General features: G+C 44.4%; 1 protein-coding gene across 3 annotated transcripts in view; it reads left to right on the top strand.

Annotated features, from left to right (window-relative positions):
- DTNBP1 (dystrobrevin binding protein 1) overlaps nt 1-27,598 on the top strand; it is a 163,874-nt gene that overhangs the window by 11,843 nt on the left and 124,433 nt on the right. For all 3 annotated transcript variants that reach the window (XM_074944827.1, XM_074944826.1, XM_074944828.1), the window contains 2 exons: nt 15,097-15,157; nt 20,243-20,375. In XM_074944827.1, coding sequence (XP_074800928.1) covers nt 15,097-15,157; nt 20,243-20,375 — 194 coding nt within the window. The remainder of the gene's footprint in view (nt 1-15,096; nt 15,158-20,242; nt 20,376-27,598) is intronic.

Raw genomic sequence — 27,598 nt, 5'->3', positions numbered from 1 at the left:
TGCTACACAGACATAATAAAACCACCTTGATGAGTGGCATAGAGCTTTTAATGATGAAGTTAGTGCGATGAAGTGTTAGTGTAGATACTGTGCTTGCTTATGTCTCCATAAGTGGCCTCCAGGAGGTGTCCCGTAATGCCCATCATCACCGCTCTGGTCAGCAGTTTCAGCTCTGCTGCCCTGCAGTCATGTACATAGGCTTGCACTCTCCCCTTTAAAGCCCTGGGTATTTTTGAAAATTCAATAACTGTTTGCTCAGCGTGGAGAGCTCCCATAGCATCTTCCTAGCTGATCATGGCGGCTTTCTGCAGGAAACACACTCCCACCTGGAGTACATAGGAGTAGTTGGATCTGCTGGGTCTGTGGGATGAAGAGGCTGTGCAGTCGCAGTGCTTCTCCAGCTGCAAGAACTTTGATATGTACAAGCAGATTGCTAATGGCAGGAGCAGAAGGGACACGAAAAGGACACGGAGGTAGTGTGTTAAGATCAAGGAGCTAAGGCAGGTGTGTTAGAAGGCAAGGGAGGCCAAATGTTGCTCTGGTGCGGTGTGGAAGACATGCCGCTTTTACAAGGAGCTGCACGCCATCCTCGGTGGTGACCACTACTCCATCACCAAGAACCTCATGGATGGTTTCGGGGGACTGGAGGCTGTGGCCAGCGAAGTCAACTCTGAGGATTAAGTGATGGAAGAGGAAATGGAGGAGGGTGTTGGACAGGGTCATCCGGTGGCATGGCGAGCCAGGGCCTCTTTTTGACTCTGGAGGGTTCTGTCCAATCCCAGCACTTTGGCTGTAGCATGCCTGAAGCAGGAGAGGGGATCTCCGGTAAGTATTCATTTTGATTTTATACTGCATGGTGACATGAGGTGGAGCTCTCCTTTATTTTGTTATATGGTAGAAGCGGGATAATGGATAGAAATTAACCCTAGGATGGTTTGCGTCTGCTTCTAAGTCCCCTGTACAGCTACACAGTTTAATGCACACCGGGATGTCCCGGGAATCCTCCATAGAGAACTCTGTGAAACTTACCTGGAGGTACTGAGCAATCCTCTGCTGAAGGTTCCTTGACAGAGCTGCTGTGTTTCTTTTCCCATTGTAGGAAACTTTGCTGTGCCAGTCAGCAATTATTTCTGCAGGAACCAAAGCAGCACAGACTGATCTGAAGCTGCACGCATACAGGAGATGTACCTTTGCATCGTCTGATACCTCAGTTGTGAGATATCCGCTTCAATCACCCCTGCCTGGGGAAAAAGGTGTATTCAGAATAGTGTCCCTACGTGCTTGTAGAGATCCCCTTCTGACCCAGACCCTTTGTCCAATCTTGCCTCTTCCCCCACAGGCTGAACTCAGTATGTTAAGGGCTCTCGCCGTGCTGTGTGCTTGCCAAGGGAAAGTGAGAAAGAGGAGTGTCAGGGTTCACCATCCCCCACTCTGAACTCTGGGGTACAGATGTGGGGACCCACATGAAAGACCCCGTAAGCTTATATTTTACCAGCTTAGGTTAAAACTTCTCTAAGGCACTAATTCCTTAGACTGATATTGCTGCCACTAGCAAGTGATTTACACAAAATATTCAGGAAAGGGTCACTTGGAATCCCTGTCCCCCCAAACCCCTTCACCCCCTTTCCTGGGGAGGCTTGAGAATAAACTACCAACCAGTTGCCTTAGCAATGTGAGCTCAGACGAGACCCTTTGTCTTCAGGACACTGAAATCAATCAGGTTTTTAAAAGAAGAATTTTATTTATAAAGAAAAAAGTAAAAGAATCACACCTGCAGAATCAGGATGGAAGGCAGCTTTACAGGGTAATAAGATTTAAAACGGAGGATTCCCCTCTGGGCTCAGCATCACAATTACAAAAACAGGAATGAAAGTACCCCTGTAGCATAGGAAAATTCACAAGCCAAAACAAAGGATAACCGAACGCATTTCCTTTCTCTACTCACAGTTTCTGTGGTTTTAGATGGATTATTCCAGGTATATTTTCAGGAGATATTTTACCTGCTTGGCTTCTCCCTCTGTTCGGAGAGGCAACAACCCACAGAACAAACAACAAATCCTTCCTCCCCAGATTTGAAAGTATCTTCTTTTCACATTGGTCCTTCCGGTCAGGTGCCAACTTGGTTATTTGAACTGCTTAACCCTTTACAGATAAGGCAATACAGTACAGTTGCCAAGGATATATAAAGGTTGCTACCCTTCCCCCTATATTCATGACAAGGAGTATGTAACTTTTATGATTCAAGACTGAGTGCACTCACAATACTGCCTCTGTGTATTGTTTCTTTTGCTTCTGCAGATGTGGCCTTGAAGGCCGCCACATACATACCGTCAGAGCACCTCTGTCAGAGAAAGGAGGCAAATGAGGAGGAGTAAGGAGGTCATGTTTAGAGAAATGCTGCTATCATCTGATACTGCAGATAGTGAGCACAGAGCATGGAGAGAGACAATCAGTGGAAAAACTCAGAGTTGATAGCCAGGAGAGGAGACTGGGCAGGCAGGAGTGGATGATAAATCTGATGGAGGACCAAACAGAGATGCTGAGGTCCCTGATTTCACTGCAGTCAGAACACAACCATGCTCGACTCCCGCAGCAGCCCATACAGAACTGCATTCCATGCCCTTCCAAAATTTCCCACATGTTCCTCACATGTTTCCAGCCTGTTGCAGTACCCTTTGCACTCCACCCCTAGGGAGATGTTTCATAATGCCAGCTTGACTTGCACATAGCTGTGAGAGCCTCATTTGAGAGTGCTCCTCAGTGTCAAGTCCTTTGTAAAAAAAAAAAAATGGAAATCTGTGTATTACTGTTTAATAAATATTTAGTCTTAGAAATACGATTCTTTATTTATGTCCTACATATCGTGGTTGCTGCTGAAATCCATACACCATGGCAATCGGCACATTTGCAGACTACAATTAACGCTCAGGCAGCAGTCATTACAAGGGTCATTCAAAGTAGCAAGTAAACAATGCCTGACTGAATATATTAAAGAAAAACACATTACTGGGGCTGTCAAAATGCTGCTTCAAAGCCTACCTTATTCAAATAGGTCCACCCCCGCCATGTTGAACTCCTCTAATAGCCTTGGTATCTGGCTGCTCAAAATCAGCTGCCAGATGATCCACCACAATGCTCCAACCCTGTAGAAACTTCCCCCCCAGCTTCACAAATGCTATGCAGAGCACAGCATGTTGCTGTGACCATAGGAATATTTTCCTCCATTGAGGTCTAACCTGTCAAAAAGGCAGTGCCAGTGACCCTTTAATCTGCCAAAAGCACATCAGTGGTCATTCTGCACTGGCTGATCCTGTTGCAGCGCTCCTTGCTGCTGTCAAGGATTATGGGGTAAGGCTTCATGAGCCATGGGAGTAAGGGGTAGGCTGGGTCTCCCAGGATCACTATGGGCATTTCTACATGGAATCTTCTGGTCTGGAAAGAAAGTCCCTGCTTGCAGCTTTCTATACAGGCCAGTGTTTTACTGTTTGATCTAATACAGTGTGTTTAAGTTGAAGTGTCTGGGTGACTATTTAAGGTAATAAATTGCCATATTATTCCCGTAAAGGAATAACAGACTTACTTTATTTGTACTCTCCAGGAAAGGAGTGGGCAGTACAGGATATATGCTTCTTGGGAAGGTCTGGGACTGGAGTGTTGGGTCACCCTATAGTACAACCAAGTCTAGTGAGAGCCAGGGTTTCGCTAACAAGGTGCAGTTACACATAGACACTCAGGGTGTGGCTTGCATGCTTGAAGGCTGTGAGTGACTCAGATGGGAGCCACTAAAGTGAGGCATTGTAAGGTATCCAGGGTTGTAGGGGAGGGGTGATGCAGCCCCCTTTTAGTCTGGATTGTGCCCATTTGTCACATCTTTGTAACTCTTCACGGTCAGTTTTGGACTTAACTATCAGAAATAATTTTGTATTGTACAAACTTTGCTACCTTGCTGTTTAACCCTTTTTCCAGATCATTTATGAATATGTTTAACAGCACTGGTTCCAGAACAGATCCTTGGGGGACCCCGCTATTAAGCTCTATCCATTCTGAAACTGACCATTTATTTCTACTCTTTTTGTTTCCTATCTTTTAGCCAGTTACTGATCAATGAGAGGACCTTCCCTCTTATCCCTTACTTTGCTTAAGAGCCTTTGGTGAGGGACTTTCTCAAAGGCTTTCTGAAAGTTCTTTTTACCCATCTATAAAGTTTATTATTTATGATTCACTAGACAGAGCTCTCTACTGGTTTTGGGAATAATAGACTTTGGTTTTAAATTTCCTCGAAGAGAGTCCCTGCCAGAGGTGGACCCACAATCAAAGATATAATTTCTGTTGAAAGGTCTCCACAGAGAGACATATGGAAGAGATTGCAACTGAAGCAATCATTGTTTTTGTTCTGTTGAGGTATTGTAACTTTTTCTTTTCCTTTCTCTAATAATTAGTTATGATCATTGGTGAGCTGGAGCTTCAGCTATTTGCGCAGGAAGTCTGGGAGGGCTGAGAAGGAAGCGGTGCTTCGTGCTCAGGCCCAGGGAGGCGGAGGGGAGCTGGGGTGGGAGGGCGTGAGGACGGCCGCCTGGACCACAGCAGGTAACTCGGGGGGGGGGGGGTGTGTGCAGGGGAACGGCTCCCCTCCCCAGCTCAACTCCGCCTCCCTGGGCCTGAACGTGAAGCCACTGCTTGCGGAGGCGGAGCAGAGGTGAGCTGGGGCCGGGCACGGGGCAGGGAGCTGCTGATGCATGCTCTGCACCCACCAAATTTTCCCTGTGGGTGCTCCAGCCCCAGAGCACCCATGAAGTCGGTGCCTAAGGCGCCATTTTTGATGTGATCAGTGGGGGGAGCTGCCGCTCCCCCTGCTCCCTCCCTAGCTATGCTACCCTGCCCCTAGAAGCCAGAGGGACCTGCTAGATGCTTCCTGGGAGCTGCCCCAGGTAAGCACCACCGGGACTCCCCACCTCGCCCCCCCGGCAGGTCCCTCTGGCTCTTAGGGGCGGGGCAGACACCCACTACAGTGGCCCACGAGACCCTCCTGCCCGGTTCTGGGAGCAGACAGGGGAGGGGGGTAGATGGGGCGGGGCTGGGGCGCATGTCAAGGAACGTGGGGGGTTGGATGGGGCAGGAGTCCCGGGGGGCAGGGGTGGGCCACGACCCCCTCGTGGGGTGAGGAGGGAACCAGTTAAGATTTTGGCAGCTCATCACTGGTTATGATGGTGTCCCCTAAGGCAGGGGTGGCGAACCTGCGCTTGAGAAGGAGCCAGAGTTTACCAATGTACATTGCCAAAGAGCCACAGTAATACATCAGCAGCCCCCATCAGCTCCTCCCTCCCAGCTCCTCCCGCCCACCGGCAGCCCCGCAGGTTAGTTATTTCGTGGTGTGCAGGAGGCTCGGTGGGGGATGGAGGGGGGAGGAGCAAGGGCACTGCAGGCTGAGGGGAGGGGGCAAGAAGGGGTGGAGTGGGGGCAGGGCCTGTGGCAGAGCCAGGGGTTGAGCAGTGAGCCCTCCCTTTCCCCCCAGGCACATTGGAAAGTTGGTGCCTGTAGCTCCAGCCCTGGAGTCGGTGCCTATACAAGGAGTCGCATATTAACTTCTGAAGAGCCACGTGTGGCTCTGGAGCCACAGGTTGGCCACCCCTGTCCTAAGGCATAGGAAGTACCCCATGTGACTGAAATAGGAGTCACATCCCTACATTGGCAGTTGAGGTCTGCTCTGTCATTTCTTGTTTCTGGAATCTATAGTATAAACGTGTAGTTATTTTTAGAATAAAATTACTTGACACTCAACCACTTAAAATTGCCTTTTTTGCATACTACTGCTTATTTTTGCTTTATATGTTGAAGCCATTTAAAAGGGTATGATGTATTCTTATTCAGACTAAGATTTCTTAAATTTAACATATAAATGTTCTCATCCATTGATCATGAGTTTAATAATCCTGAATAATTACAGTTGAAATCTACTGAATCAAGCCATAGCTCAAGGAAAGACACACACATATTCATACTGCCATTTAAAATTCTCTGCTTCTTTGTCCAATCCTTCCTAGTTCCTACCTCCATGCTGTATTTCCATTACTGTCCAATCATAATGAAATTGGTCAAAATCCATTTGACTAAATTAATGAACTTCTGAATAAAATTAATACCAATATCTGAGAAATTAAAAATGGAGTGATTGCTTTCTTTTTACTTATTAATTGGGGCATTTATAAAAACTTATGAAAGCGAACCCGCTAAAATGCAGTTCATTTGTTTTTGTTATAGTTATTTTGCTGTTCTGTTTACATTAGGTGGTGCTTGTAAGAATAGGTAGAAAAATGTTGGATGTGATTTTTCAAGTTGATATCTCTTTAATCTAGTTCCTTTGGTCCCCGTTATATAAGTGACCCTTTTTTCATAAGGCTCTCATGCCACCTTTCAAAACTACTTTAAGAAACTTATTAGAAGTTGCTTTACAAATCCCTGTAAAAACTACTTTGCTTTAAAAATAAAAAGCTTTTTGTGAAAGCTTTAAATTAGCCTACAGTGTCTCTTGAGTCTCTTCTCTTCCTCTAGGTCTGAAGTGATATTCTGAAACCTGGTTCCAGTTAGTGGTAACTGAGTTTGTCATTAAACAGGCCATTAATTTCCTACCCTTTTCCCCAGAATCTGTCTTGAGAGAAGATAGGCTCCGTACTTCCTATATGTGTGTGTTTGGGTGGGAGAATACCAAACCCTTCTAGTGTGTTTTTTTTTTCCCTTGACTAAGCCAGGGGATTTAAAAAGTTCCTCAAACTTTTTGTAACACTGCAGGATAAAAATAGAGGGAGTACTATTTCTATTCAGCATTCAGTTACCGGTAAATTACCTGAATTGCTGCTGCATAAGCATAATCTTGCTTATACAAGTTCACCAAAGAGTAAGACCCCTAGGAAGGTATGTGCAGTACTTGCACAACTGCCATGCCAAAATGAGGATCAGATCCAGATTCCAAATTGAGATTAGTACTGAATAAAATATATGCATAGAACTCCAGCTAGAAAAAGTACAAATCTCCAAATTAGGGAAGTTATGGAAAGACACCATTGAAACCACCTTAGCCCTAGCAGAATGACCTTCATCCCTCTTATAGCCTTGGATCTGCATTTTCACACTTGAGAGGGGACACGTGTGTGTGTGTGTGAACCTAGTGTGCACTCTAAAGTACCAGAAGTTCATTGGTAATGGAGAAACATATCTTGTGTGAATATGCAGAGGCAATATTCTAAGAACTACAGTTTCTGGTGAGTGACCTTTATTTAATTTAGGTGCCGTTTATATTTTACCACTGTGTAACCTGTGGAGTTTATTACCTCTAACCAATTAATCTCTCTTCCTGCCGGAGTGTCAAGTGGTCTCCATATGAAAGGGTGTTAAAGTATTTTGTTACAGTTTCATAAGGCTTTCCTGTTTTATTCACATAATGTTTCTAGAAGCTTTTTATTGCCTTTTTTCCCCCCCTCGCTCATGTATTTTCTTGGAAGCTTTTGCCAAATTCATAAATTGCTAGTGGTCTTTGTTCAACTGTTTTATTTTTCAAAGCTTTGTTTTGATATTCTTTGATGGCTGAGTTTGTGTCTAGTACATGCCAGACACAAAGTGTATGTCAACATTGGTCTGCACAGTTTCTGAAACGGGAGTGAAAACGACACTGCATTCATCTGGCCTATGTTTAAGTAGTCCAAGGGTATGTCCACACTATGAAATTAGGTCAATATTATAGAAGACGATTTTTGGAAATCGATTTTAGACAGTTGATTGCGTATGTCCACACTAAGCGCATTAAGTCAGCAGAGTGTGTCCTCGCTATCGTGGCTAGCATAGACTTATGGAGCAGTACACTGTGGGTAGCTATCCCACAGTTCCCACAGTCTCCGCTGCCCATTGGAATTCTGGGTTAAGCTCCCAATGCCTGATGGGGCAAAAACATTGTCGTGGATGGTTTTGGGTACATGTCGTCAGTCGCCCCTCCCTCCGTGAAAGCAACGGCAGACAATCGTTTTGCGCCTTTTTCCATGCATACGCCATACCATGACAAGCGTGCAGCCCTCTCAGCCCAGCTCGCTGACGCTGCTGTTGTGTCCTGGGTGCTGCTGGCAGCAGACAGTGCAGTAGGTCTGCTGACCATCGTCATCCACTGCTTCTGCTGCAGCTCGCGGGATCTGTTCTGGTCCTCCTGGGTGCTGCTAACCGTCGTCATGCATTGCTTCCGCTGCAACTCTGCTCTGCTGCTATTGTCTCAATAGTGAATTTCTCCATGTTGTCTGCCAGGGGCTCCCGGGTACGTGTGTTCTTCCTCGGGAAATGTGCGCGGTGCTAACTCGTCCTCCACCACTTCCGCTGCAACTCTGCTCTCTTGCTCTCCTGAATCCATCTCACAGGGCCGCTCATCGTTCTCTATAAATATCTATTCTTGTGGCATCCATCTTTAGCCACTGCTTCTGCTGCAACTCTGCTCTCCTGCAGATGCCATACCATGGCAAGCATGGAGCCCGCTCAGATCACTGCGGCAGTTATGAGCATTGTAAACACCTTGCGCATTATCCTGCAGTATGTGCAGAACCAGAACCTGCAAAAGCAGGCGAGGAGGCGATGGCAGCGCAGTGATGAGAGTGATGAGGACTCCTCTCAAAGCACGGGCCCTGGCCATTTGGACATCCTGCTGGCAATGGGGCAGGCTCATGCTGTGGAACGCCAATTCTGGGCCCAGGAAACAAGCACAGCCTGGTGGGACCGCATAGTGTTGAAGATCTGGGACGATTCCCACTGGCTGTGAAACTTTTGCATGCGTAAGGGCACTTTCATGGAACTTTGTGACTTGCTTTCCCCTGTCCTGAAGTGCAAGAATACCAAGATGAGAGCAGCCCTCATAGTTGAGAAGCGAGTGGCGATAGCCCTCTGGAAGCTTGCAACGCCAGACAGCTACCGGTCAGTCGGGAATCAATTTGGAGTGGGCAAATCTACTGTGGGGGCTGCTGTGATCCAAGTAGCCAACGCAGTCACTGAGCTGCTGCTATCAAGGGTAGTGACTCTGGGAAACGTGCAGGTCATAGTGGATGGCTTTGCTGCAATGGGATTCCTTAACTGTGGTGGGGCGATAGACGGAACGCAGATCCCTATCTTGGGACCAGACCACCTTGGCAGCCAGTACGTAAACCGCAAGGGGTACTTTTCAATGGTGCTGCAGGCACTGGTGGATCACAAAGGGGCGTTTAAACGACCTCAGTGTGGGATGGCCGGGAAAGGTACATGACGCTCGCATCTTCAAGAACTCTGGTCTGTTTGAACAGCTGCAGGAAGGGACTTACTTCCCAGACCAGAAAATAATTGTGGGGAATGTTGAAATGCCTATATGTATCCTTGGGGACCCAGCCTACTCCTTAATGCCCTGGCTCATGAAGCCATACACTGGCACCCTGGACAGTATAGTTGAACACCCTGGAGCTGTTCAACTATAGGCTGAGCAAGTGCAGAATGGTGGTAGAATGTGCATTTGGACGTTTAAAAGCGCGCTGGTGCAGTTTACTGACTTGGCTAGACCTCAGCGAAACTAATATTCCCATTGTTATTGCTGCTTGCTGTGTGCTCCACAATCTCTGTGAGAGTAAGGGGGAGACGTTTATGGCGGGGTGGGAGGTTGAGGCAAATGACCTGGCCGCTGATTACATGTAGCCAGACACCAGGGCAATTAGAAGAGCGCACAGCAGGGCACCCTGCGCATCAGAGAAACTTTGAAAACCAGTTTCGTGACTGGCGAAGCTAGTGTGACGGTTCTGTTTTTCTCCTTGATGAAAACCCGCCCCTTGGTTCACTCTACTTCCCTGTAAGCCGACCGCCCTCCCCCCTTCGATCACTGCTTGCAGAGGCAATAAAGTCATTGTTTCAAAATCATGCATTCTTTATTAATTCATCACACAAATAGGGGGATAACTGCCAAGGTAGCCTGGGAGGGGTGGGTGAGGAGGGAAGCACTGGGTGGGGTGGTGGATGAGGGGAAGAGGGAAGGACAAGGCCACACTGCACTTCAAAACTTATTTAATGCCAGCCTTCTGTTGCTTGAGCAGTCCTCTGGGGTGGAGTGGTAGGGTGCCCGGAGGCGCCCGCCTGCCCATCCCCCCCCCCATGTTCTTGGGCATCTGGGTGAGGAGGCTATGGAACTTGGGGAGGAGGGTGGGCGGTTACACAGGCTGCAGGGGCGGTCTGTGCTCCTGCAGCTCCACCAGACACTGGAGCATATCAGTTTGATCCCCCAGTAGCCTCAGCATTGCATCCTGCCTCCTCTCTTCTTGCTCGTCCCTCATGTCCTTGCGTTCATTTTCTGCTTTCCTGGACTCTGACATTGTTTGCCTCCAAGCATTCTGCTGAGCTCTTTCAGTGCGGGAGGACTGCATGAGCTGAGAACATTTCATCGCCAGTGCGTTTTTTTCACCGCCTTATCTGCGCTAGCCTCTAGGATGGAGATAATAGTGGGAGAGTTGAAACATTTGCAGCTGTGGGAGGAAAAAAGTGAGAGTAGTATTTAAAGAGACACATTTTAGAGAACAATGGGTAGACTCTTTCACGGTGAACCAAGCTGTTAACATTACACAGCACACGTACTTTCGGTACAAGGTCGCATTTTGTCTCTTATATTGAAGGCCTGCCGGTTTGGTGTGAGATCACACATACAGGGCCGGGCAACAGAATTTGGCTTGCAGGCAGCCATGGTAAGCCACAGTCTTTCGGCTTTTTCAACCTTCATAATGTGTGGAAATGGTTTCAAACAGCAGCACCCTCCTTTCACATACCAAGCACCTGTTGGGTTGGCCATTTAAAAGGAGGGGCTACACTGGCTGTGAATGCATCCCAAGTCTTCAGGACAAATTAATCATTAAACATGCTTGCTTTTATACCATGTATTATATTTACAAAGGTACACTCACCAGAGGTGCCCTCTCCGGCTTCATGGTCCGAGAGCCCGCCTTGGGAGGGTTGTGAGGGTATTGGCTCCAGGGTGATAAACAGTTCCTGGCTGTCGGGAAGAATGGTTTCTCCTATTGCCTGCTGTGTGCTCTCCTCCTCCTCCTCCTCATCCCCAAAATCCTCATGCCTGTTGCGTGAGACTCCCCCCTTGCAGGTGTCCACTGACAGGGGTGGGGTAGTAGTAGGGGCGCTCCCTAGAATTGCATGCAGCTCATCATAGAAGCGGCATGTCTGGGGCTCTGACTAGAGTGGCTCTTTGCCTCTTTGGTTTTTTGGTAGGCTTGCCTGAGCTCCTTAATTTTCGCAAGGCAGTGCTGCAGGTCTCTGTTGTAGCCTCTGTCCCATCATGCCCTTGGAGATTTTGGCAAATATATTGGCATTTTGTCTTTTGGAACAGAGTTCTGATAGAACGGATTCGTCTCTCCATACAGTGATCAGATCCAGTACCTCCTGTTCAGTCCATGCTGGAGCTCTTTTGCGATTCTGGGACTGCATGGTCACCTGTGCTGATGAGCTTGCCACGCTGGCCAAACAGGAAATGAAATTCAAAAGTTCCTAGGATTTTTCCTGTGTACCTGGCTAGTGCATCTGAGTTGAAAGTGATGTCCAGAGAGGTCACAATGGAGCACTCTGGGATAGCTCCCATAGGCCAATACCGTCAAATTGCGTCCACACTACCCCAAATTCGACCCAGCGATGTCGATTTCAGTGCTAATCCTGTCATCGGGGGGGAGTACAGAAATCTATTTTAAGAGCCCTTTAAGGCGACGAAAATGGCTTTGTCGTGTGGACACATGGAGGGTTAAATCGATCTAATGCTGCCAAATTCAACCTAAACTTGTAGTGTAGACCAGGGCCCAGTGTGACAACATTTTCTCTATTGAAATAGAAGCAGTGGCTAGTGTATGAAAAGTGGTTAATCTTTGTACGCTTTTGTTTCTGAATGTATAAGTCTGAAACAGGCATCTTTCAAAAACATTGGTATGTGTCAGGGTGACAATTTCTAATGCTTAGTGCCAAAACCACATTGCAATATATCAGGGGTGGCCTAATTTACTGACCCTCCAATTGCACACGACAGTCTTCAGAAGTTCGAGAGCTGGGGCTCAGGGCTTCAGCCCTACTGCTGCTGAAGCCTCAAGACCCCCTCTCCCTTCTGGGCAGAAGCCCTTACCCCACCACCTTGCTGGCAGGCAGAGATGCTGAGCTCTGGTAGGTGGAGAATGGGGGAATGTGGAAGGCTCTGCGAGCCACATTTTAACTGTAAAAGAGCCACATATGGTTTGTGAGCCACAGTTTGGCCACCCCTGCAATATAGAGTTCTGCTGGATTTCCCTTCTCCAGTAGACCGTGTACAGGCTTCTGGTACTTACCATTTCAAGTTCCTTTGTAATGTGGGTCCTTCCTACTGACCTGCTTTTGTACTTTTTCATGTCCCCTGCTATGCCTCACCAGTTATGCTAGTCGTTTTGCCTATATGTTCACTTCTTCCAAAAACACTTTCTTTCTTTCTTCCATGCCAACCTTACGCATAGATCCTTCTGGAACTAGTCGTCCTCCGACCAGGTTTTGAATGGGACCTGATCTAGTAGTGGCCTTTGAGATTGCCTACTGGATGAGGTTCCCCATGTGAGATAGGCAGGCAAATGCCTCTCTTCCCCCATTCATGCATTGTTCTGGGGCTTAGGCAGGAGTTAGGCATCTGGGTACCTAGAGTGAGGCAGTGGAAGCTTGGAACTTTCTTCCCCTGAAAATTAAGACATTGTGAGTTTAGGCACCTACAGGGGTATGCGGAAGTTTTATGAATCACAGTGGTGCCTAAACCCAGACTGAGGTGCCTAAGTGTGTCTGTGCCTTTGGGCCCTTGTTTCTAGTCACTGTCAGCTCAGTTCACTACTACAAATACTTCCTTTGTTTAATACACTGGTTAGTTTTAAATGCAAAATGTGTTAAACTTCTTTCTTAGGAGTCCAGTATATCTAAATTACTTTTGTTAAATCATTAAAAAATGCTATGTTTATGCATTTTAATTGAATTCTAATCTTCATCCTGTTGCAGCTTGACACAAATCACAAGTGTGTGTATGGAGGGGAAAATTCCAAAGAGTTAATAAGAAATATGCATAATTCACCACTTATAATAATAAAAAAGTGTAAAAAATTAGGAATCTGAATAAATGAGGTATATTAACAGCTTAAATAAGTGTATAGCTATAGTGTCTCCTCCTGGTTAGCAAAAAAGAACCAAATTTAGTGTAAAGGGTATACTTTGCTGCAAATCAACATGGCTTAATGGTTACCAACCAATGAGAATTGACCTCTCGAGTAAATAACTAAAATACAAATCAAGATTTCTTGCTGTGTGATTTAAATCATGATTAAAGTTGGTGATTTAAATCACTTGGATATAAATCAGAGGTGGGCAAACTACGGCCCGTGGGCCACATCCGGCCCACAGGACCCTCTTGCCCAGCTCCTGGCCCAGGAGGCTAGCCCCCGGCCCCTCCCCCGCAGCCTCGGCACAACATGCTGGCGGTGTAGTGTATTAAACTGCTCTGCGTAGGAATGTGCTACTGGTAGCAGTTACGGAGAGCAATTTAATAATGTTATTAAGATGTTGAAGTAAAAAGAAAACGGTACAGAGTTTAAGCATAGAAGTTTCTGGTTATTAGGCAATAAGGTACAGATTATCAAGGGGTGCGAAATTCGGTTTAGGAACGGGTGGTGTGAGGAATACCTAATCTGCAATGTCCCCGATTGGGGGTAAAAGTTTAACGGGTCAAAGTACAGACATTGAGATATGGGGTTATGTTGTTCATATAATGGCTATGTTCAGGTGTGCAGTATAATGAGTGGATACGATGATGAGGATGGATTTACCCTCATTTGGTGGGATTTAATGTTCAGTGAGTTTATGGTTCCAGTTCATATGGTCCAACTACACCAGTGCAATGCTCTGGGTGGCTGGGCAATGCTCTGGGCGATGCGGCTGTAGCGCTGCCAACCACCGGTGCTCTGTGCTGCACGGGAAGGGGGCAGGGAGCAGGGGGGGTTGGATAGAGGGCAGGGGAGTTCGGGGTGGTGGTCAGGGACCGGGGGTGTGGATGGGGTTGGGGCGGTCAGAGAGCGGGGAATGGGGTGGGGGGGGGTTGAATGGGGGCGGGGTCCCGGGGGGCAGTCAGGAAGGAGGGGGGTTGGATGGGGCGGTGGGGGGCAGTCAGGGGCAGGGATTCTGGGGGCAGTCAGGGGACAGGCAGTGGGGGGTTTGGATGGGGCTGGAGTCCCAGGGGGGTGTGTGTGTGTCAGGGGCCGGAGAGAAGCAAGGGGAGGAGGATAGGGGGCGGGGGCACAGCCTCCCCTAACCGGCCCTCCATACAATTTCTGAAACCCGACGTGGCCCTCAGGCCAAAAAGTTTGCCTGCCCCATATAAATCAATCCATCCTGGTCTATGCAAACGCATATTGCACTTCCATAATTCATTCTGATGTATTTTACGCATACTTGTATATCTTAGATGTATCAGCCCAAAATAACTTCTTATAGTGGGGCCTCAATCCTTTAGGTGCTACTGTAAATAATCAAAATAATAGTTTATATTTGCAGCATCTGGAAGTGCACCTGGCATTGTAACAAACAGTCACTGTATGCATGAAAAGCTTCTTAGATAACTCTGGGGTCAATGGTCTTACTCGGTGTTCCAGTAAAAGTTTACATGGATGTATGTATTCTGAGTGCAGATTCCATAGGCAAATATACCTTTTAAGAAAATAAATATCCTATTCAGAATGCTATTTTTGTTACATACAATTATAAGATCTTTAATGTTAAGTATTTTATTGCTTTCCTCATGGGACTAGTGTTTTTAGTTGTCTCTTTTTCTGTAGAGTTTTGAAGATATTACTTGGCTGTGTTAGTTAGCAGGTTAATTAGCAGTTTAGGAAATCCATGGAGCACTAAGCAGCAAATGCAAAGTTTTCAACTGGGACAAATACGCTACTAATGTGAAACTTGCATTTAGAAATACACAGATAAGATGAAACACAACATTCATAACGTTTGTTTTGAGTTGGGACTGAATTTATGGTAAGCATAACCACAAGTTTTAATTTTTATTCTGTTCAGTTATGAAGACACTTGGGCAGCCCTTCACAAAGGAGCTAAGGAATGTGCAAAAGCTGGAGAGGTAAGAGAAAAAATTACATCTGTTAAAATACCTGAAGAGCTGTGAAACTTTTTAAAAAAATTCTAATAAATATCAGTATTTTGATAAATGATTCAAATTACATTACAGTTGGATAATTGTTAAATTGGACTTGACTGTTTTTACTTGATTAATCCTGTACAGTAGAACCTCAGTTACAAAGACCTCAGGAATGGAGGTTATTTGTAGCTCTGAACAAAACATTAGGGTGGTTCTTTCAAAAGTTTACAACTGAATATTGACTTAATACAGCTTTGAAACTTTACTATGCAGAAGAAGAATGCTGCTTTCCCTTTCTTTTTAGTAATTTACATTTAACATAGTACTGTGCTGTATTAGCTTTTTTTGGGTCTCTGCTGATGCCTGATTGTGTACTTCCAGTTCCAAATGAGGTGTGTGGTTGACTGGTCAGTTTGTAACTCTGGTGTTTGTAACTTTGAGGTTCTATTGTATTTAGCAGGTGGTAGTTGTTGAAGCAGAATTTCCAAAATTCCTACAAAGTCTGTTGCTTCAGATTTAAAAACTCCTCACTATACCAGATGGGTGACTTAAGGTACATCTTCACTTGTGGCAGCATGTAATGTCCAGACACTGCACGCCCAGCTAGCTGGAGTATAATTGCAGTATACACAGTGAGGCGTGCCTTAGGAGATAGTGCCATACGTGCCTGATCCCCCACGATATATACCGTTCACGAGCTCTCGACATTTCTAAGCAGTGCCTCACGCATATACACTGATATTTTTGGCAGTGTAGTGCCCTGTTGTCTTCCTGCTGCCAGAGCCTTTCACTGCAGCGTATAGCTACACTTGTTGTCCCTGTACTCTACGTGCTGCTGTAGGTGTAGACAAAGGTATGTAGCCTTGATAAATCTGTTGCTATTCACTGCTTCTCTTTAAATCCTAGAAGAATATCTTCCTATCCGTTAACAAAGGGGAAGGTATTTTTGGAGCTTTTCTCCTTGTCACTCATTTTTGGGGGGAAAACAGTTTTCGCCTAGGAATTTATTTAATTAGGCTAAACACTTAATTTAATAAAACAAGCATCTACAAACTTAAATATGAGCTATTATTCTCCAAGCATCATGTACGTGAAATTATAAATATATCTTACAATTAGTAAAGACTAAATCAGGCTTGTAACATTATAAGATTAAATTGTTGCAAAATGGTTAAGATGGTTATAAGTGTTGATATTTAGAATATAAGACTGGAAGGAACCTCTTTGGTCTTAGAGTCCAATCATCTACTGTCAAAGGTTTACCCCCACTGCTCTGTAAAATTGCTTTGACCATTTTTGAGCTGTCATGCCTGAAGTTTTTCACATTTTTCCACATGACTGTAATATGTGAAGAAAGATTTGTTGCTTTATTGTATTTATTTTCCTTAAGCATAGAGTGCTGGAAGAGTTTTATTAATTTAGGTTACATTTCCAGCTTACAACTTCATATTTAAATGATATTTTCCCCTTTAGATAAAACCCTGTATCCAGTACTGAGAATCCTTTTGTAGGAGAAGTATAAAATTAAAGTTAGCTTAAGTTTGGTTAAGGAAATATATATGTGTTGTAAAGAAAAGTCCTGACTAGCAGGTAGAAGGAAGGCCTTGAAAACAATGAACTACAGGGCCAGCAGGAATAAAATAGGGAGGATGTCTGGTTCAAAGTATAATAAGGGGAAGTTTCTAAAAAGAGAGCCTCTGATCAATAGGGGTGACTGAAGATGGTTTTAAATCAAACAAAGAGAATCTTAACATGAGCCAACACGGCCCTTCCCCAACCCACACACCAGTGTTAAAGCCTTTGTGAACCCAGTTGCAATGGGAAACAGTTGCATGGCAAAAAGGAGGGGAGGAAAGGCCTTGGGAAGAAAGGAGGTTGTAAAGCTTATCTGGATTAAGACTGGTGGAAATAAGTGTGAACTGTCTCAAATTGGTTTTTAGCTGAAGTCAGTAATTGGCAGTGACATCACTTGTTTGGTAAAGGTATAAAAAGTAAAGTCTTAAAGGGTTCATTGCTTATACCTGCCTGACCACGTTGGAGCCAATCAATATGGGTTTAAGCACCCTGAGTTTAGCCTGAGTTTGTAAGTATCTTGATCAAGATACTTATACGTGTTTTCTTAGTATTTGGATGTAGTACATTGCATATTATTTAGGCTTTTTAGGCATGTTTAGCGTTATTGCATAAGTACCATTTGGCCTCTGAATGTAATAAAGGAACTTATGATTAAATTAGTGTTTGGTGGTTTCCCATATTAATTTCAAATATTAATAATTCCAACAGTTGTGTCCACAGAGAATTATATTGTTTATATTTTAAAGATGATATGATAGCAGTTGGATATTATTTTGTGCCCTCTTTTCCTTTACAATGTTTAAAGAAGTCTGAAGGACTTAAAAAAACAAAACAAACAAAAACCCACCACTTTAGTGCTGCATATTTTTTTAACCGTAAAAATGTCTGGAATTTCATGTTTCTTTGCTTGAGGACTTCTTCAGAGGACCCAGAGATGTGAATTGAGAGCTCTCCGTCCTTAATTGTAAGGGCAGCAGGGCAGATAAAAATTAATGTTTTAAAAAAATAAACAAAAATATCAGATTTTTAAAATTTAAATTAAATACAGGTTTATTTTTAAAAAATAAACCTGAAATTTTGACAGTTATGTTAAGGCCTAAATTTATAATCTATTTAAATGTAAAGTAAATAAAAATAATACTAAATAGCACGTTTGCTAAGTTTTTAAAGAAAGTTTACTACTGCACTAGGTAAAATCACTGGTTAATCCGAGTTTAAGAGCTAAAACAGCTTTTGATAGCAGTAGTTTGTCTTTATACCTGTAGAAGAATATTCTCCTCCTTTTGGTTTACTCATCTAGTTCATTCAGAGTTAAGAAACCAGTTGGAGTTGAAAAAGCAGGGAAACTTCCAATCTATGTATAAAAACTAGGTGAGGGAGAATGAGATCAACTAGTCCTAAAATTTTGAAGGATGTGGTGACCAGAAACATTCTGTTCAATTCACTTAATATAGATAATTCTCCCTTTGCTTAATAAATCAGTTTTAAAAGCAGAATATGTTTTGATAAACCTTTTCTTATGTATTAAGCACATTTAGGGTAGTTTTATTTAACTTAATACTCCTGAGGGAATTGTGCACCAAGAAATAATAATTCTACACACAATATTTTAAAATTCTGCATACTTCATTTGTCAAAATAACACAATATAATCATACCATTTTCAATTATTTTGGTAATTTATTTCAATATACTTGTCAGGAAATAATTGAAAATGGTCTGCAGAATTTTAAAATTTTTAATTTTTTGGCACCGAAGTACCTCGAGTATTGGGTTTCTGTGTGGTGCAGTCTGTGTGTGGGCAAATCTGTCGGGGGGATCTGGATGCACAGTGGCTTGTTGGAGGTTTTAGGTGCAGGGGGAATGGGACTGAAGTGTCCGGGGCAGTGGTTAGGGCTCAGCGGGGTGTCTAGATGCTGGGGGCTTGGGGCTTGGTGGGGTGTGGGCCAGGGTGTAGCTGGTTGGGGCTCAGTGGGGTGCAGGGGGTTCCTGATGCAGGGGGTGAGGCTGGGGGGGGTCTGGGGTTCTGGGTGCAGAGGTTACCAGTGCGGGGGGGGGGGTTCCAGGTTTGTGGAGGGGGGAGGCTTGGCGGGGGGGAGAGCAGATGCATGGGCATTGGGTGAATAGGGGAGCAGCTCTCTGTACAGTGACTCCTTCACCTATGGCTGAGGAGCGATGGGGCCAGGAAGTGGGGGGAAGGGGTCATTGTACAGGGAGCTGCTCCCTCTGTCTAACCTCTGTGCATCTGGACCCACCCCCAGCTGACCCTCACCCCCTACACCCAGACACCACCTGCCAAGCCCTGCCCCCATCCCACTTTGCAGAGCTTCCTGTAGCTGTGGGAGGTTTCTGGGGTGGGGGTTGATCTGACCCAGCTCCGGCTGCTCCGGGCAGAGGAGGGGGAACTCTGTCTCTGTCATCCTTCTCCCCTTCTTCACCCTGCCCAGCTGGGACTAATATCCCTGGGCAGTCGGGGCGTCCCCAGACCACACTCCTGCAGTGACTTACCTCTCCCCCAGCTGCTCTGGGTACCCAAACACATGCATCCCCACTGCTGGGGATGGGTGAGTGAGCACAAGTGCTGCTTTTCTTTGCTTCCCCACAAAAACCAGGTTTCTGTGTGAAAGAGAGTCTGCGGGGGGACATGTTTCTGTATGCCCACAGTGGCGCAGAATTTGCTAGGAGTAAACTAATAAACAAAATTTTTAAATGCCGTTTTTGTCCATTTTAATTTAATTTTAATTTCCATCCAAGTAGACCTTGATATTGTTTGTTTTTTCATTTATCTAGTAAATAAGAAATGCATCATTCACCTTTTCCTAACGTCATAAAAATTTAAAAAATTAAGCATCTGAATAAATGTATGTAAAGCTATATAGTATACTTAATCTATACAGATTGATTTAAGCAATTTTCCTGGTTAAGAAAAATGAAGCATAATTTAGTGTAAAGGCTGTATTTAGTTGCAAATCAACATGTTTTAATGTTTACCAATCATTGAGAATCAAAAATAACTAAAAAGTACAAACATAAAAAGATGAAAATAGATGATTTAAATCAGTTTCCTGCTTGCTGATTTAAATCACTCTGCCTTGAAGGACAGGGTATTCAGATACTTAAGAGCTTAAACTTGGGGGAGAGGAGGGCCAGAATCTTCACAGAGAAGCTGTTTTTTATAAATATTTACTCCTGAAATAAGTAGAAATAAATACTTGATCATGAATAGCAAAGGCTACATTTTATGGAGACTTCCTGTTAGTGCATATTGAACTTAAACATTTTTAACCCCACCCCCCCCCCTCAATCTGTACAAAAGCATACTGTGACCATCTCTCTCAGCAGTGAAAGTTCATTGCTCTAGTCATAGGCTTTGTGGATGCATGGATTATAAAAATCAATCAAGATGCTCAAAAGCTGAAGTTCATGAATTAATAATCACTATTTTGCAAGTAAATACAAACTAAGTTTTATCATTGGTTGTAAATATTACAGCTAGTGGATAGCGAAGTTGTGATGCTTTCTGCACACTGGGAGAAGAAGAGGAGTAGTCTAATAGAGCTGCAGGAACAACTTCAGCAAATTCCAGGGTTTTTAGGAGATCTGGAGTCCATGACAGCAAATCTGGGTAAGTTGTGTGATGTGTTTTTTAACAGGTGTAAAGAGCATTGTAAAAAATTTAGTCACATAGGACTGACAATAATTCAGCTGTTCTGTGAATCGTAATTATAAAGCTATTTTTACTCTAATAGATGATTTCTCTGTTTTATAGAATGTCTGTCTCTGTTGCTTAAATGCTTACATGCTTACATGTTTGTAACAGTTGCCTGAAAACTAGCTGGTTATCATACATAATGAGTGTATTCAATTATTGAACACTCCTAGAGAATTTATCTGTAAATTGCATTTCTGCGAGAGAATCGCCTAATCTGGCAAGGAGAATGGGACTGGGAGCCAGAGAGAGAAATAGGGTGGAGGTGGGAACAAGGACCCAATAGGTGTGTGTGTGGGAGGGGTGGAGACTGAGAGATTGGTACTGAGGACCTGTGGGGGCGAGGGGAAACACATCTGACGAGAAGCTGGGGTATGGGATGAACTGAGACTGGCTGGGCAAAGAGACTGGGACAAGTAGCTAGGGGGGGACACATGGGGATTGGAACTGAGATGCAAGGGAGCCTTGGGTGGGAGATTAGGATTGGAAGCCAGTGGGTATAGAGAACATGGGGTAATGGTGGGGGAAACACAAATTGGATAAGGAGATGGGGAAGGAGATTTGGGGTGGTTTGGACAATGGGATTGGGATGGGGAACTGGGACAAGTACAGCAACTCCTCACTTAATGTCGTCCTGGTTAACGTTGTTTCATTGTTACGTCCCTGATCGATGAGAGAATATACTCATTTAAAGTTTCGCACTGTTTCCTTATAACATTGTTTGGCTGTGGGGGCTTGGAAGCAGGGTGGGCTGGCAGCCCCCCCATTCCCCTATCAGCTCCCCTCCACCACACTCCAGTGCTTCCCGCCCGTCTGGTGGCCCCTTGGATCAGCAACTCCCCCCTCCCTCCCCACACCTCCTCTCTTCAGCAGTCAGCTGTTTCACGGGTGGTCAGGAGGCTGGGGGAGGAGAGAGGATGCGCTTGGGGGAGGGGGTGGAGTGGGGGCGGGCCTGGGGCAGAGCTGAGGGTTGAGCGCACTCCCTCCCGCCCCCCCCCCATGCACTTCGGTAAGTCAACACCTGTGCAGCCATGCATGCACTGTCTGGAGGAGGGAGTGATGCATGTATAGCGTGGGTTCATCATCCTGTTCTGTTTCCCCAGGGAAGTGTTTGCAGCCGCTGTTCTATCGTGTCTCCTCCCTTGGTGCTGCCTTGTAGAGTGTGAGGTTACATTAACAGCAATATGTTAACCTTTGAGGGCTCAGCTGAGTGCTAGTTCATCATTTAGCAGCAAGGCATTCCCTGGGAAATATCCCACCTGATATCAACACGGTTGCTTTAGTGAAGCTCAGGGAGCTCATGAGCAGGTCCCCAGACAATCCTCTGACTAGAACTTGTTTAAAACTTATACTGTATATTGTGACAAAGTTACTCCTTTGCCTTGGTAGGTCCTGTGCTGCTTGGTGGATTTGCTCGCCTCAGAGGTTCATGGCAGCCCAGTAGTTTTGCTAGTGGCTCGAACCTGCCATTCGCTCAGCTAACCTCATCACTGGCCAGCATGGGGAAAAGGAAGTAGAACAATCCCCGCAGTCTCTGCTGATCCACCTAGTGGGTCAGAGGACAGGCCAGGGACCTTCCCCTCTGGTGGGACCCACAGTCCAGGTCAACTCCTCTTATATCCAATATGGGGGAGGGGGATGGCGGGAACCCGGGACCTCCCTGTACTCCAGGTTCCAACCCAGGGCCCTGTGGATCACAGCTGTCTACTGTGTTTCTTGTAACAGCTGTGTGACCGTTACAACTCCCTGGGCTACTTCCCCATGGCCTCCTCCCAACACCTTCTTTATACTCACCACAGGACCTTCCTCCTGATGCCAGATAATGTTTATATTCCTCAGACCTCCAACAGCACATCCTCTCACTCTCAGCTACTTGCGCACTGCTCACTGACTGAAATGAGGTCCTTTTTAAACCAGGTGCCCTGATTAGCCTGCCTGTCTTAATTGATTCTAGCAGCTTCTTAATTGGCTCCAGGTGTCCTAATTAGCCTGCCTGCCTTAATTGGTTCCAACCAGTTCCTGATTGTTCTGGAACTGCCCCTGTTACCTTACCCAGGGAAAAGGGACCTGCTTAATCTGGGGCTAATATATCTGCCTTCTGTCACTCTCCTGTAGCCATCTGGCCCGACCCTGTCACAATATGTATATAATGTCTTTTGTCTGGTGAAAAAAATTTGCGTGGAACCTAACCTCCCCTATTTACATTAATTCTTATGGGAAAATTGGATTCGCTTAACATCATTTCATTTAAAGTCGCATTTTTCAAGAACATAACTACAATGTTAAGCGAGGAGTTACTGTAGTCTGGATGAGTGAAATTTAGGACTGCTGGGCAAGGAGGCTGGGACTGGGATGGGAAACCTGGGGAGTGGAAACTGGGATTGGCTAAATGAAGAAAATAGGATTGGGATGAGAATCCATGGGTCAGGAATAGACAGGAGTGGGACAGGGACGGATTGGATGGCACAGGACAGAAGGCGGGGGCAGAATACTGTGCCCACTGGAGCACTCACATATTCTATGAATTAGGATAACTGTATACTAGAATATATGCTGTTTGTATTTGTATTTGAGAGAATTATGATCTTCAGTGTTTTTGAAAAGTAGAATCACTGTTGTAAACTGTTTGCTTCAGCTTTCAAATCAGTGCCATATTAATAACATCTGATAGGCTGCTTTCAATAGAGGGAGAATTAGAGGGTCTTAGTAAATGATACAATACCGACAGTATTCTTTTTTCTCTTTAAAATGTACTAAATTTAGTTCTATCACAGCTTTCTTGTATATTTTGCTTTAGAATATGTAGCTGAAAGCTTTCAAATTATACACTTATGAACTGCACTCTGTAGGCTAACTCTTCTGCCTCCTAGAGGTTTATACTATATATTTCTTTCATCTTGTAAATTAGAGCAAGTATCACTTATCACTGTCTTGTATTTCAGAGTTTATGGGTATTTAGAACTGAATCATTCTCAGTAGCCTCCATGTCAGTCTTCACAGTGGGCATTCCCCATCTCCAGGGGCAGGCTGACCGTATCTGTGCTCTGAGCATAGGACTGTTTCTCAGGAAGAACGCTTCAGAATTCTCTGCCTCCAAATGGCACACAGATGAAAGGTCTCCCTTTGTAGCAGAGCCTTTACAGGATTTGTAAAAGATTAACTTTAACTTTTTCTTCATTGTCTTCAAGGGTTTTCTCCTCAAAACTCAACAGACACACTTGGAGAAAGAAATTCCTGCTCCCAGCCAGCACATAGGCAAGTTCTGTGCTGAGATGGTTGAAAAGGCTACAAAATAACCCCCTTCTCACAAACTGTCTTTCTTACAAAGCCGTAGCTGCCATAAAAGGTGCCAACTCCCACAACCTTTCTAATACTAGTGAGTCATTTGTTTCCTCTGGCTCCGGCTCCCTCCTCATTCTGTGTTGTCACGCCCCACTCAGCCTGGACCCAGCAGCTGGTAGCATGAGGTGAAGTGATTCAGACCTCCTTCTCTGTGAGATGGATCTACCTCCTCTCTGTATAAAATATTTAAATATTCATTGGGTGAGAGAGAGAGAGAGATTCTATAGCCTAGTGATTAGCACACTTTCTCAGGATACCCAGGTTCCAGTCCTTGCTCCAAGGAGTATTTAAGTATTTCATGCAAAGTAAAATAGCTTCAAAAGGAGAGACTGAGACACCCACCCCAGAATTGCTTTATAGTCCAGTGGTTAGGGCAATTACCTAGGAAACATGAGTTCAAGTCTTTGCTCCAAATTAGGCAGAGTGGAGATATCGCCCACCACCCAGGTGAGTGCTTTAACCACTGAACTATTAGGTATGGGGGGGGGGGGGAGGGCGCACCACCACCACCCCTTTTTGCAAAAGGGCTGACCTGGTGTAGGTGCCTAATTCCAGGGGAGGGTTCACAGTTGTGAATCCCAAGCGGGGATGGGCACCTAACGGAGTTTCAGGGGCAGGGCTTTGTTTGCACCCCTTTCCTTGATGCTTTCTACTGGCCAGCTTAGGCACGTCCCTGCTCTGTGTGCAGGCTTTTATGACTCTCTTGTTTTTTAGGTGCCTAACTGCCTATGCATTGTATAGGAAGCCTGGGCACCTAATGTGGGGCTGAGGATTGATTCCACTGGGTGGCAGGGCACCTGATCCTGTCTCACCCACCTTGTCTCCCTAGTCCCTTTGTAGATCTAGCCCAGTGTGACTACTGTTTTCCTTAGGGTGCAGACATGCAGGATGTTTCTGCAGATTCTTTTTTGATCTCCCTGGTAATGTGCTTTCCCCCTGCTCTCAAGGATTTGTCACAAGGACTGGTGAAGGCAGTTGCTCACATTTTGCTCTTAAAGGGGCAGCACAATATCTTAAAACCTCTCATGTGAGTCTCCCCTCTAGATCTTCTAAAGAGAAGGTTGAATCTCTAGAGCTGGGATTTTGAGTGAGATACCTGAGACTTAATTAAGCTTCTCAGAATTAAGCACAATCTACGACTAACTTCATACGTGCTTATGTTTTTAGAAAATGAAACATTAATAAAACATCCTGAAAAGTTGAAGGAATGCTGTCTAGTTCTTCCTTACCTGGTTTATTAGGGTGTAATTAAGGGGGAGTGGGAAATCCCTATGAAGACATATTGGTACCTAAGGACTAAAAGGTCTTCATTACTCTGGCTAAGGTGAAGCCTGCAGCTTCATTAGTAAAAGGCCTAATCATACCAGCTGAGGGAGTATTCCTGCCAATGGACAAGAGAGTGAAATCATTGAACAGACTAAACTTGGATACAGCAGCCTCAGTGCTGAGTATTGGCTGCAATCTCTTATTGTTCAGATCTGTCCTCATCTAGGAGACAATTGTGAGAGTGCTCAAAAATTAAAAAATACATAAAATCTATTTTAAACTAGATTTTCCTAGCAGCTTTTTCAGGGCTAATGCTGCACCTGACTGATTTGCTGTTATTCATAACTTTCAAAGATGTGCCTGAGGTGTACTTTTTTGGTAAGGTGAGCATACAGACAAAGCAGTCATTGAATCTTTAGATGAGAATAAGTCCCTCCCTCATTCCAGGGAGAGAGACTCTTCAAATTATCTTATATCAGCAGGTGTTCCCTTTAAAGAATTTGATCATCGAGGTTCCAGTATTGAGATCACAAATTAGGAGGAGGCCATTCTGTTTTGAGAGTTGGAAGACCAAGGCTGGGATTCTTTAGAAAACAATCCAACTCCAACTTGTGTTTTTGTTTTTAGTTTCTCAGTTCTAGGCTGATTCCATCCCTCTGAGAGGTGTTTCAGGGTGCACCCCCATCTGAGAGTGAACCACCTCAGCAAATGGGTGCTTGAGATAATCAAGGAAGTCTACGTTAGGCTTTGAAGGATTAGATTTTTGTTGGTAAATGGCAGTAAATGTTCATTTCACCATACACACAAACTGACAAAATATTTCCAATGATAGTCTAAATTTACAGATAGGCAAAGAAAGAATGCTGATTGGAAAATTAAGTTTAAAGATATTTATTTGGTATATTTTGATGTGTTGACAATGTGTGGGTGAACAGTTATCAATCTTCTACCTTTTTAAATCTTAACATTTACAGTCATTAAATTGTCTGATTCCTCCCCCGCATAATTTCCTGCAACTGTGAAAATGTAAATAGATGAAAATAGGGAAAAAAATCCTTAAAAGCCATAACTTTGTGCAGTTGTAAATGGATAAAAGTTGGAAAATATGCTTAAAGAAACATCAATATTGTCCATCAGAATTATTTAAAAAAAAGAGAATTCTGGCAAGCTTAGATGTCCTATTGAACTCACTCATTGTCTTAGGTACAAGTTTACCCTTTCCTCAAAATAAACTAAAATAAACCAACACATCAGCAAGATCTTGGTAGCATCAGAAGACAAAGGGTAAAATAATCCATATCCTACCTGTGAGAATTATGGAACCAGTTCTGTGGAGAGACAGATTTTGATAAGGGCACAAGATTTTTTTTGTAGTGCAGAGAGAAACAATGGCAGGCAGCCCATAATTAAATCAGTATTCTTGGTGCAAATGCAGTCCATTACAGCATTATCTTCCAAAACTTCAAAGTATACAAATAATGTCCTGGAGATTCGCTGAAAATATAATCAGGACGTGTCACCCATTGATTCCTTAGCTTCTGCTACAATAAGCATTTGGGTAAAAGTGATTATGACATTATGTGGATTTCATGATTGTAAGGAAAGGAAGGCGTGAGAGCAGCAGAGTAAGGAAAATGCACTTCAAAAAAGCAGATTTAAACAAACTGAGGGACTTAGCAGATCAAGTCCCCTGTGAAGAAAATTGAAGGGATGAAGGAATTCAGGAGAGCTGCCAATTTTTCAAGGAGACTGTATTAAACATATAACTGCAACCTATTCCAATGCAAAGGAACTAAAGGAAGAATTGTAGGAGGCCAGTATGGCTCTGTGACCAGGTGCCTCGGATGGGCCACACTGAGAATGCTACACTCAGGGCAGATTGCAAGTAATAGGGCAGACCATCCCCAAAGCTGGTGATTTACTCTATAAGTTGATTCACCAAGCAAATAACAAAAGAGCTTCTCCTGCGCACTAGTTAACCTGAAGCCAAACAGTCCGCTTTGGGCATTCCAGCCCTTGGCTCTGATCCAGACAACCAAATCTAATATAGTGAGAGGTTATTATAAATCTATTTCACTATATGTGATGTTCTTTCTAATCCCAAAGGATCAGACACATATCCCCAGATCTCAGATTTTATCCAAATATCAAACTGTCAGTCAATTCTTAGTAACTAACTAAAGATTTATTAATAATATAAAAGTTATAAATGATAGATCATATACATACAAATGATTACAAAGTCCTTATATCAGGTTTGCAGCAGTGGTGGAATAGACTGCTGGCTTGCAAAAGTCTCTCTGGTAACTTCTAAAAGATTGAAAGGACCTCAGTCCATAGTTCAAGATTCTCCTTTTAGTTGTAAATTCAGTCCAGAGAATGAGAGCAGGGAAGAAGCAACATGGAGGTGTCGCAGAGGTCTTTTTATATCCTTTGCCATGTGCATGGAAATTTATTGTCCCAAGCAAAGCCCACAGCTCCTGTATGTGGAAAGTTACTGGTCCAAGATGGAGTCCATGGTCACATGAGCA

This window comes from Natator depressus, chromosome 2, assembly GCF_965152275.1.
Source record: "Natator depressus isolate rNatDep1 chromosome 2, rNatDep2.hap1, whole genome shotgun sequence".
NCBI classification, from domain to species: domain Eukaryota; kingdom Metazoa; phylum Chordata; order Testudines; family Cheloniidae; genus Natator; species Natator depressus.
This window is presented reverse-complemented; position numbering and strand designations above follow the sequence as displayed.